The sequence below is a fragment of the Mangifera indica genome, chromosome 3 (genome assembly GCF_011075055.1).
Source record: "Mangifera indica cultivar Alphonso chromosome 3, CATAS_Mindica_2.1, whole genome shotgun sequence".
Taxonomy (NCBI): domain Eukaryota; kingdom Viridiplantae; phylum Streptophyta; class Magnoliopsida; order Sapindales; family Anacardiaceae; genus Mangifera; species Mangifera indica.
Genome location: NC_058139.1, coordinates 8,331,775 through 8,343,814, shown reverse-complemented (window position 1 = coordinate 8,343,814; position 12,040 = coordinate 8,331,775). Strand labels below are relative to the sequence as shown.

The 12,040-nt window shown below is 36.1% G+C and overlaps 2 protein-coding genes across 3 annotated transcripts; both read left to right on the top strand.

Annotated features, from left to right (window-relative positions):
• The first annotated feature begins 803 nt into the window (after window positions 1-803).
• On the top strand, window positions 804-3,267 carry LOC123211337 (threonine synthase, chloroplastic-like). Its single transcript, XM_044629993.1, has one exon. The coding sequence runs from the start codon at window positions 878-880 to the stop codon at window positions 2,411-2,413; it is 1,536 nt and encodes a 511-aa protein (XP_044485928.1). The 5' UTR covers window positions 804-877; the 3' UTR covers window positions 2,414-3,267.
• An 858-nt stretch (window positions 3,268-4,125) lies between these two features.
• LOC123211335 (aminopeptidase M1-like) lies at window positions 4,126-11,669 on the top strand. Of its 2 annotated transcripts, none has more exons than XM_044629991.1 (19): window positions 4,126-4,776; window positions 4,865-5,010; window positions 5,146-5,248; window positions 5,670-5,856; window positions 5,936-6,029; window positions 7,634-7,787; window positions 8,036-8,140; window positions 8,240-8,356; window positions 8,503-8,616; window positions 8,777-8,959; window positions 9,084-9,405; window positions 9,598-9,719; window positions 9,796-9,893; window positions 10,200-10,377; window positions 10,468-10,582; window positions 10,677-10,744; window positions 10,837-10,914; window positions 11,097-11,174; window positions 11,266-11,669. In XM_044629991.1, the coding sequence occupies exons 1-19, from the start codon at window positions 4,552-4,554 to the stop codon at window positions 11,446-11,448; spliced, it is 2,670 nt and encodes an 889-aa protein (XP_044485926.1). In that variant the 5' UTR covers window positions 4,126-4,551; the 3' UTR covers window positions 11,449-11,669. The 2 variants fall into 2 exon arrangements, 1 of the variants encoding a protein (XP_044485926.1); XR_006501388.1 differs by having other exon boundaries at window positions 11,075-11,174.
• Window positions 11,670-12,040: the final 371 nt, after the last annotated feature.

Sequence of the window (12,040 nt, the reverse complement as noted above, 5' to 3'; positions counted from 1 at the left end):
ATATTTAAAATATTAATTAAATATAATAATTATTTATTTTCATTAATTTATGTAAATATATTAATAATTTATATTTATGGTAATTTTTTTTGTTTTTGATAATAAAAAAATTTGAAGCCAAAGACAATCATGGAGATACATTTTGGTTTTATTACTGATCCCTTTTATCTAATTTTGCTAAAAAAATGAAAAATGTTTTCATAATTCATGGGAAAATCATTTTTCAAATGATTAATTAAGCTAATGATAATAATAAAATAAAAATATATAATTTGATACCCTTGGTTAAAAATAAAGTTTGAATATTAAATTATTTAAATATTAATATTTAATAATTAACATTGATACTACATTTAAGATAAATTACGATCATTTTCAATCTTTTGTCTCTCTTTATATTTTTTATTTATTATAAAATTTTTCCCTTTCTAAAATTTTTCCCTTTAATTAAAAAAATAATAATTAAAATTTAAAAGAAAAATATTATTAAATTTGGAATATTTTAACTAAATTGACTTATTTGTATATATCAAATTTTATTTAAATATGAGATGTATTATCAATATAAAAAGTAGGCATTAAATATATTAGTATTTTCATTATTTTAATATTAGCATTTCATAAACAAATTTTTTTATTATAATTTATTAGAAAATCTCTTTAAAAACTACCAAAGCTCTAAGGGGTTTTCGGAAATTTTTTGAAATATGCGGACGTTTGTAAATTGAAAGTCCCTGATAGTTTCCTAGCTTACATTTACATCCTCGTATAAATTTCAAGGTCCAATTATACTGTTCCCATTTCTTGTCTCTCCCACAGTCCCACTCCACTGACAAACCTCACCAGCCGTCCTCTGTTTTTCACTTTGTGTCCAATCATGGCTGCTACACTTTCTTCTTCTTTGATTCAACCCTTAGGTCTCTCATTCACCTCCAAAAACTCACCCCACAAACCCACCTTCTTCACCGCCACCACCATCAAAGCATCTGTCTCTTCTTCTGCTTCCAGAAACTCCAACACCATCCGTGACGAGGCCCGCCTCCACAATGTGATCCACACCCACCATTTATCCGCAAAGTACGTTCCTTTCAACGCGCCTCCGTCGTGTGAAGAGTCATACTCGCTGGACGAGATCATCTACCGGTCTCAATCCGGCGGTCTATTGGACGTTCAGCATGACATGCAGGCGTTGAAACAATACGATGGGAAGTATTGGAAGAACCTTTTTGACTCGAGAGTTGGGAAGACCACGTGGCCTTATGGATCAGGAGTTTGGTCAAAGAAAGAATGGGTTTTGCCTGAGATTGATGGTGATGATATAGTGAGTGCTTTTGAAGGGAACTCGAACCTTTTCTGGGCTGAGAGATACGGTAAAGAGTACCTGAAGATGAATGATTTGTGGGTGAAACATTGTGGGATAAGTCATACTGGGAGTTTTAAGGATCTAGGTATGACTGTTTTGGTGAGTCAAGTGAATAGGTTGAAGAAGATGAAGAAACCGGTTGTGGGAGTTGGTTGTGCTTCAACTGGGGACACATCAGCAGCTTTATCTGCTTATTGTGCGGCTGCAGGTATTCCTTCTATTGTGTTTTTGCCTGCTAATAAGATTTCTATTGCTCAGTTGGTGCAACCTATTGCAAATGGTGCTTTTGTGTTGAGTCTCGACACTGATTTTGATGGGTGTATGCAGTTGATAAGGGAGGTAACATCTGAGTTGCCTATTTATTTGGCTAATAGTTTAAATAGTTTGAGGTTAGAGGGACAAAAGACCGCTGCAATTGAGATATTGCAGCAGTTTGATTGGGAGGTGCCTGATTGGGTGATAGTTCCTGGAGGTAATCTGGGGAACATTTATGCATTTTATAAAGGTTTTAATATGTGTAAAGAGTTGGGGCTTGTTGATAGACTTCCTAGACTTGTTTGTGCACAAGCTGCAAATGCTAATCCACTTTACTTATATTATAAGTCAGGTTGGAAGGATTTTAAACCTGTTAGGGCTTGTAATACTTTTGCATCTGCTATTCAGATTGGTGATCCGGTTTCAATTGATAGAGCCGTTTATGCATTGAAAAATTGTGATGGGATTGTTGAGGAGGCTACTGAGGAAGAATTGATGGATGCTATGGCACAGGCTGATTCTACTGGCATGTTCATTTGCCCTCATACTGGGGTGGCTTTGACAGCTTTGAATAAGCTTCGGAATAGGGGGGTTATCAGGAAGACTGATAGAACAGTGGTGGTGAGCACTGCTCATGGTTTGAAGTTTACACAGAGTAAGATTGATTATCACTCAAAGGATATTAAGGACATGGCATGCCGGTTTGCTAATCCTCCTGTGAGTGTGAAGGCAGATTTTGGGTCAGTTATGGATGTTTTACAGAAATATTTGTTGAGCAAAGTGCCTAAGTATTAAGCCCATGAGCAAGGCAACAGTTATTTATGTACTGTACTCTATCCCTTCTCTGTTAGGCAGAAGGAACTCTGCTCTTAAACAGTCTTGCTAGTATTTGGAATTGTCTCAGTATGTAGTCTTTGTTAGAGAAGCCATTTGTAGGGCAGTATTGCCAGTTTTGGTCCAACTATCTATCGTTAGGTTAAAATGGAAACATTTTTCTGTTCTTTTCCTATTGTGTCTCTTTCTTAATCAAATATTAATTTGTCAGCAGGAGAAATCATATTGCTCATTAAAAATTTCAATTACAATTTTTTTTTTGCTCAAGAATTTGTTCACTTTCTTTCTGATAATTGAGCATACTGAATGTTTATCTGATTACTGGTAAGTAGAAGTGATTTTTCTTTTTGATTTACCCATCATCGTGGCTGTGAAATTTGATTTCAATTTATGAAATAAGTTTTGATGTGCAATTCATTGAGCTTTGCTGCTGAAATTATTATTAAAACTTGCTCCTCGACAGAAATTGCAGAGGAAGTACCCCGTAGAATTCATTTTTTGACCCTGTATTCAATCTTTCATTGATTTCAGACATAATATGGCTGTTCCATGTTTTTTAGAAAGAAATATGATAGGTACCTGGATGTGCCTTAATCTGGACTGCTGAAGCTTGAAGAAATTCCAGCAACTATTCTCATTGCCGTGGACAGATAGTACAAACATTGGAGTATTTGCTGATGATGTGTATTGTGTTCGTTGATGTGAATATGTAATGTACTGGATAAGAGTTATTGTAATCAAAAGAAAGCCAATGTATTGTGTTTGTGTCGTGTTCGTATTGCTTAAATTACTGAAATAGAAATAAGTGTTGTTTACGTTAAAATGTCTCTCATTTCTCTGCTTGCAAAATGAACTCGGGAAACTAACATAAACAAACCAGAGAACGTAAACTAGAAAATTAAGCAACAACTCCTTCCAGCTTTTGATAGGCTGGAGCTCTCCCTTAACCCAGTTCTTCACAATTTTTTCTCCGTGAACTTCTCCTTCTCCAGGCCTATGTCATTGCATTTTTCCTCACACAACTGCCTTGCCAGCTCAGCTTTGTATAACCTGGTCTTCCTATGAATTTGTTGTATGTCTGCTGCACATTCTTTTGGTGAGTGTTGGTCTGATGTCTTTTCCCTTGCCCGCTGTTTGCCATCTGCCACTCCTAAGTTTCTGCCATGTGTCGTGTCATCCTTGCATCTTTTCTTCCCTTCTTCCTTACATATACCTTGGTCCTAACAGAATACTTGTGTGATTATGATAGACTAGACAAGGTTTATTATATATGAATACTCAGGGTGAGTGTTCAACAGATTACAACTGCAGCAGCTTGGAACAATGAAGATACATAAATATGTTACTATGAGATTCCCAGCTAACCATGCGGGGAGATTAATCTTCAGAGCACCAGCTTTACTTGAATTTGTGTTGGACCTTGAAAAACTTCCAGGACTTGGCGTTGTAGCTTTAGCTTTCAATAATTTGAATGAAACCAATGTTATGACACTCGTTCTGGGTGATATTACAAGAAGCTTATGTATCTTCATGTTCATATGATCTGAAAATCGTTTAATTGATTTTTAAGCAAAAAAGAAGACAGAGGTCAAGAAATCACTCAGAGGCTGTTGCTCTTCATTTCTGTCTGTGCTTGGCTTTCCTCAATTCAGAGGCTTAACTCTTCTTGATAAAAGCTTGGACCCTTTGAATAAGAGTGAAAACTACAACTCCAGCATCAGATTGTGGCTTTTTGTTGAATGGTGATTATTTTAACCCTACAGAAGTTTTACAAGCTTAAGAAGAGCAGTTTAATTGGAAGATGAAAAGGTTTTATCCAAGATATTTTGTTTTGGTTCATGATTAAGCAAGTCTAACCAATAATTCTATCTTGATTTGTCCCACTCATGGTGGAAAAAAGCTATATAATAACAAAGTGACATGGGTGGATGTGGGTGGATGTGGATATGCATTTGACCTTTCTTTGTGGAAATTTTTGTTGCTTCAAACAAGGTGGGGACGAGAAAATAAGAACCAATTGTCATTAAGATACCTATCTCTCTCTTTTTCCTCTGCATAAACGAGCTACACACTTCACTGAGTTGAAAAGAAAAGGAAAAATGGTGCAGAAACTGAACATAGAGCAATTCAAAGGCCAGGCAAGGCTACCAAGCTTTGCAGTTCCAAGTCGTTACGATCTTCACCTTAAACTTGATCTGTGTGCATGTGCTTTTACTGGTACTGTAAACATCAACCTTAGCATCATCCAAAATACTAACTTCATTGTCTTAAATGCCGCTAGACTTAATGTTCATGAAGTCTTGTTCGCCACCTCTCACAACCAAGTAAGTATGCTTGATAATCATAATCAATAGTCTTATCTGGGTTGGCTTTATACTGATTTTGATGGAATTTTGTGTTCTCATTTTGCAGAAATATAGTCCATGTGATGTTGTTCTGGACAACAGTGATCAAATACTTGTCCTGGTCTTCAATGAAGCTCTTAGTGTCGGCGAAGGAGTGTTGGGGATCAAGTTTTCTGGGAATCTTAATGACCATTTGGAGGGGTTCTATAAATGGTGAGGGCTCTTTTTCCAATCGTTTGTTCCACCAGGAAAAAGTTTCCATACTTTTCTTTGATTTCAATAATATAAAAATAAATAAATAAAAGGAGCATCTTGAATTTGAACCTAACTGATCTTTAATTTTAACAGTACTTATATGGAGAAAGAAGTGAAGAAGAATATGGCAGTTACTCAATTTGAACCTGTGGATGCAAGGTCGTGTTTCCCATGCTGGGATGAACCAGCTCTTAAGGTACTGAAACCAAAATAAACTGATTACTGGCAACTATTTTCCTCATGAGGCCTTTGCTATAATCTCTGTGAAGGCAAAGTTGTTTTCGTGAATGGTTCGAGAATGAAGATTTCTGTGTTTTTTTCTTTTTCAAAATGGTACTTGTCAAGTAGCTATTATGCTTGCTTATACTGCTCTATACCTTGGGGATTGGTATGATTGATCTCCTTTATGTTTGGTGGAAGTTTAGGCAATCCAGATGGTCCTCCTGTATATTTCTGAAATTCTTTGAACCTTCCTTGTAGAACCACCTAAACTTGCCTTATTTTTTTCCCAAAACCTAAGAGGTCAATGTATTAAATCCTACATGTATGTTAATAGTTAGCTTTAAAACCGAGGATTGATCCTTACCCTTGTAGAATTGTTAAAATATTGTCAACAGGCAACCTTCAAGATAACACTCGATGCACCATCAGACTTGACAGCGTTATCTAATATGCCAGTTATTGATGAAAAGTTCAGTGGAAATATGAAGACTGTTTATTTTGAGGAATCTCCTGTTATGTCAACATATTTGGTGGCCCTGGTGGTTGGTTTATTTGATCATATTGAAGACACAACTAGTCTTGGTTTGTATATGAGCTACAAACTTGTGTTTCTACTTGGTATAAAGTCTCTGTTATCTAGATTTTTGAATTCTGCATGCAGGTGTAAAGGTCGGTGTATATTGCCCTGTTGGCAAGAGTGATGAAGGAAAGTACGCTTTAGATGTTGCTATTAAGTCACTTGACATATTCACCAAGTGAGTAACATACGTTTTGGTTTTGTCATGAGTTAATTTTATATTCATATACTTGATTCTCCTGGTTATGTGAACCAACTCAAAATCTGAGATACCATTGTTATAGTTTAATGAACAAGAAGGGAGCCAAAGAGAGAGAATGTGCAAGAATGCTCACTTAGTCGATTAACCATTCATGATTTCTAAGTATGTGCCAATACATTGTAACTAAAACACTTTCTTTGCTTTCTTCGATATAGCACCATCCCCACCATGAATCAAGACAACATTATGGAAAAAGATTAACTATTGTAGGTTGTAAAAATAAGGTTTAGGTTTGGGCTGGATTTAGGCTAAGCCGAGCCTGAATATGGAGTGGCCCAAGCTTAGTTTGAATCCATAAGAAGCAGCTCTTGCTCGAATTCAATTGAATTGGTCAAAAATATCTTTGGAAGATCACTAATAGAAAAAATAATATCAATGATAGAATGAACGGTGTTGTCATCTAGATAAATAGTATTTCTAGATATGAATTCGATACAAATTCTGATTGAACTATCACACTAAAGCTCAAACTTGAATTCGGTTCAAATCGAATTGAACACAAAGCCAATCTAAGCTAATTTGGTTTTAGGTGGGCTAGTCTTGTCCTAGGTAAGTGGGATGTTGTAGTTCAATCGACTTTCATTTAACGGTGTGGCTGCTGGTCAAATTTAGTTTTTTTATTGCATACCCTGTATATATTTAATTTGTAACTGCTGGAACGTAATAATAAAAATTTGGAAGAAGAGAGTCCTCACCTTTTATAAATCCAACAAGGTATCTGAGCTTCAGGTTTCTCGTCGGTATGCCTTCATTGCCACTGATATTTTGATTTGTTATCTTCTGTTGCGGTCATCATTGTCACAGCTTTAGTCACTCTCGGTTTAATTACTATCACCTTCATTGATGAAGCTACTTGGTTATCTTTTGAATGACTGATAAGAGGTCAACTTCTGGATATTGCATCTTTATTAGGTGGAAACATTGTAAGACGGAAGAGTAAAAAACGAAATATGGTGGCAAGATCTAGTGCTGAGGCAGAATTCTAAGCAATGGTTCAAAGAGTCTGTGAACTCCTATGGTTGAAAATCATTTTAGAAAACTTGAAGATTAAATGGGATGCATTGATGAGGCTTTATTGTGAAAAAAAAAAAAATGTAGTATTCCAATGAGCTCAGTAGCTTTGTATATCTAAATTAAGGACGAAGAATAACAGGCTTGAGCGGAAATGGTGAAAAGGTTGACTATTGTAGGCTGTAAAAAGAAGTTTAGTGGGCAACTCTTGTCCTAGATGGGTAGGGTACTCTGATTCAGGTGACTGTCGCAGCTCGTGGTTGGATTTTATAAAGTTTTTTGGTTTTATTCGCTGTATATATTCAATTGGTAACTATTTGGAAAAAAAATATCAAAAATGGGAAGAAGAAAGTTCGCCTTTGTCAAATCCAAGAAACATGAATGATGTTCTTGAACCTGTTTCTCTGTGTTCTTACATTCTTTGTTGGTAATCCTCGTTCCAGCACTCATTTTCTGTGTATTGAACAGATATATTAACCTTGGGTATGGAGGTTTTTTTTTTTTGTCAGGTTTTTCTCAACTCCTTACCCACTCCCTAAACTGGATATGGTTGCCGTCCCTGAATTTTCTGCTGGAGCTATGGAGAATTTTGGTTTGATCGTATACCGTGAAAGTGATATGCTTTATAGTGATTTGAAATCTACAGCTAGACGGAAGCAGATTGTAAGTTGGTTACTCAAACGGGTCTCAGATTTTTTCGTTTTTCCCTCCCACTTTTTTCTCGTTACTATTACCCTCCCTATAAGTGCAAAATTTCCTGAGGCCTAGCAGCTGATCTATTGCTTCTGGAGAAATAGAAGTTTTACCTTAGCCTTTTAAACACAAATACTTCATTTTCATCTTCTTATTTTTCATATTTGAGGGACAAAGTAATATATATTCTCAAACTTTAGTTTTCCACTGCCTGTCAGAACACAATTGTTACTGCACATGAAGTGGCTCATCAATGGTTTGGCAATCTGGTAACAATGGAATGGTGGACTCATTTGTGGCTTAATGAGGGTTTTGCAACATGGGTATTTAAAATTACTCAACTTCTCATGTTACCCTTTGTGGGCATTGCAGGTGGCCACATTCTAGGACTTCTATGTTGTAACTTTTTTTAACATTTCCAGATTAGTTACATGGTCACTGACATCCTATTTCCCGAGTGGCAAATATGGACTCAATTTCTTCAACAAACAGCTGATGGCCTAAGTCTGGATTCACTGCAGCAATCACATCCTATCGAGGTAAGACACACTAAACTTTGCACTCATACACATCACAGTGGTGGTTAAAATTAGATGGGTGAACTGCTTTGGCAAAAATTCATGTTGCATAAACCTTTCTAAGATGACATTCAAATATGTCTACAAATTGTTCGCTGGTGTTGCAGGTGGAGGTTGACAATGCTCATGGAATTCATCAAATTTTTGATGACATAAGCTATAGTAAAGGATCAGCAGTCATCAGAATGTTGCAGGGTTACCTTGGGGACGATATTATTCAGGTGTGGAAGTTGACATTGCAATTTACAGAGTAACTACTAATATTGAGGACCACATTAGACTTTTTTTTTTTTCTAAATTTCTTTTTGCCTCCGTACCTGTGATGTAATTTAGCATCACTTATTTTTTGTTCTTTAACAATCTGACTTTGATTTCAAACAGATGTCCTTAAGTTCATACATGAAGAAATATGCTTGGAAAAATGCGAAGACAGAAGATTTATGGAGAGTTATTTCGGAGGAATGTGGTGTTAATATAAATTCAATGATGGACTGTTGGACAAAGCAGAAAGGATATCCTGTTATCCATGTGAAATCCAAAGATCAAGTTTTGGAATTTGAGCAGGTAGTAGAATTGATTAATTGCATAAACGTGTTATCTATGAGATCAGCACTTGAAAAGTTCATATGTATGCCTTGGGTTTTTTTTTTCTCAAGTGAGAAATCTGATTCTGGTTTGGGATTTGCAGTCACAATTTCTGTTATCTGGTTTGCCTGGTGATGGAATATGGACTGTTCCAATAACTTTGTCCTTGGGTTCATATGACAAGTGCAAGAGTTTCCTTTTGGGATCAAAAATTGAAAAAGTTGATATATCAGAAATGTTTCCTTCTTCCGATGGCAAATCAAGCTCACTCAAGGAAAAGAATCAAGAACACTGTGATGAAATTTTATGGGTCAAAGTTAATGTTGAGCAGAGTGGTTTCTATAGAGTAATTTATGATGACGAACTTGCAGCTCCACTCAGGAAAGCAGTGGAAAAAAAAAGCTTGTTGGCTACTGACAGAATTGGTATGTACTGCTTACCAGTAAAGACTGTGCTCTCTGTGAAATCAGTTGCTTCAAATTAAAGATAGATGAGCCTCTTTTCCAAGTTACAAATTTTGTATGGTGTGCTTTCCTTTTATGGGTTGCTTCTCTTTTTTGCTGCAGCACTATAAATAACATCTATTGGTAATTAATGTCTATCAGTCTCATGTGCAGGCATTTTGGACGATATGCTTGCCCTTTCCAAGGCTTGCAAACAGCCATTATCATCTTTGCTTCTGTTGATGAGTGCATATAGAGAAGAAGATGGTCATATGGTGTTGTCAAAACTCATTGATGTAAGGATATCTTCTATAACTTGACAATGCATCAATTAGACCTCAAATTTCAATCATTCTAACTTAGGTAAGACAGGTTTGTTATGAGGTTATTGAGATCTCAACAGATTCCATCCCCGAGTTAGTCAATGAATTGAAAGCATTTTGCATCAGTCTCCTCCAACATTCTGCAGAGTAAGAAAAATTAGCGTGGCTTTCACTCCAACTCATCTGCTTCCAGTAGTTTGATTGAAAATATCCTTTATGATTGGAATGATGAAGGAGTTTCTTTATGTATGTTTTTTGCATGTCCCTAATTATGTTTTAAAATTTTCAACTGTACTATAATGACATAGTCACAAATACAACTTTCAGTTGGTATGAGACTTTTATGTCTATTTGGTCTATCAATCTTCTTGAGACAATGTTTAGAATATTGGTGAGTCCTAAGTTAGTGCTGCTACAGACTATAAGTCTCATTGTTTGCATCTTATTGTGCAGAAAAGTAGGTTGGGATTCAAAGCCTGGAGAGAGCCATTTGAATTCATTGTTAAGGGGACAAGTCTTTGCAGCTTTGGCTACTTTTGGTCATGACAAAACTCAACTAGACGCAATGGAGCGCTTTCAGGTTTTGTTGAAGGACAAAGACACTAAAATACTTTCCCCTGAAGTAAGAAAGGTAAAATAAATCATAAACATGAATGATTTTTTTTCCTCTTTCCTGTGAAAGTTTCCAAAATGATTTGCAGAAAGATTTTTTACTGTGCAGGCTGCATATATTGCTGTAATGAGAAACTCTAGGACCACAGATAGGTGTGGCTTTGAGTCCCTACTGGAGTTCTACAGAGAAGCTGATGCAACACAAGAGAAGGAACTGATTTTACGTAAGACTTACTAGAAGTGAATCAAAATTAATTTATGATAGTCTTCCATTCACCTCTAATATGAGATTGAGACTCTGGATTTGACATGACACAGAGGCTCTACCGTGTTCTCCTGACCCAGATATAGTTCACGAGGTTTTGAACTTTATGCTGTCTGATAAGGTCTCAGTCTTCTCTAACAAAACTACATGTAGTGACCGCTTGAGTTCCTTTCTGGTATGATGTTTACCAAGTTCATCACAAAATTCTTTCAGGTTTGTAATCAAGATGTTATTTTTGTGCTTCGAGGAATAAGCTTAGAAGGCCGTGAAACCGCATGGAAATGGTTGCAGGTACGCAGCTCCTTGGCTGATTTAACCTTATAAATCTTACTGATGCCACATCAGGAATCTCAAAATGATTTGTTTCCTGTGTCATGAGGATTCAGAAAATTTATCTGATAATCTACATTAATGTGGGATTCTTTTTGTTTCTACAAATGAATATAATCAGATATGTTTGATTATATATGCAGGAGAATTGGCAGCAGATCTTGAATAAATATGGGTCAGGAATTCTACTCCATCATTTCGTCAGGGGTGTTGTCACACTGGTAAGCAATTTATTGGTTATACGCAGACTGTTGATAGATTGGATTCAATATTATTGTTGCCTGATTGAACTTGCTTATTTTCATCCGGCAGTTTTGCAGCGATGAAAAGGCTGATGAGGTTGAATCATTTTTTGCAAATCATGTGAATCCTGGAATCGACAAGATATTAAAGCAAAGCATTGAACACGTCCGAATCAAGGCAAGGTGGATCGAAGCCATCAAGCAGGAACATTCTCTTCCGAATTTACTCATGCAATTAGCTCAAAAGGGATAAAAGTTTATTCCATGATTACAATACTGGAGAAACCAAACTGCTATAAATATTATGATGGCATGATGCTAGATAATTAGTATGTGATATTTAAGTGTTGTAATTGTGCCCCTCCACTTATCAGAAGATATTCAGGAAATTTATCAATGGAATAAGGGCATCTTTTTGTTTCACATTGTTGGGTTCTTGAATCCCCAAGCAAAACATCAGAGGTTTCTTATAAACTGCCTATCGTTTTCCTTCATAAAATATCATATTGTTGGCTTGCGTAGGACCAGTGAATACTTTTAAATCATGGGTGAGTGATGTCTTAGACACAAGAATGAAGGCACATGTCTTCAAGGTTTCTTCTTACTGTAATCCATTTATCATCAACCACTGTTATAGTGTAGCTGGGAAAGGCTTTGAAGTTACAATATATGACCATGGACGAGTTGCACTAATAGGTCTTCCCAAGTTTGTCAACCTTGTGAGTTAAAATTTTTCTGAGTTGCTTTTTGTAAAAATTATGCATAGGCTTCATTTTGTGTTTATGTGAAAGAGATAGGCAGAACTATCATGTGCAATGTTGATAATGGTGATAATATTTGATTGC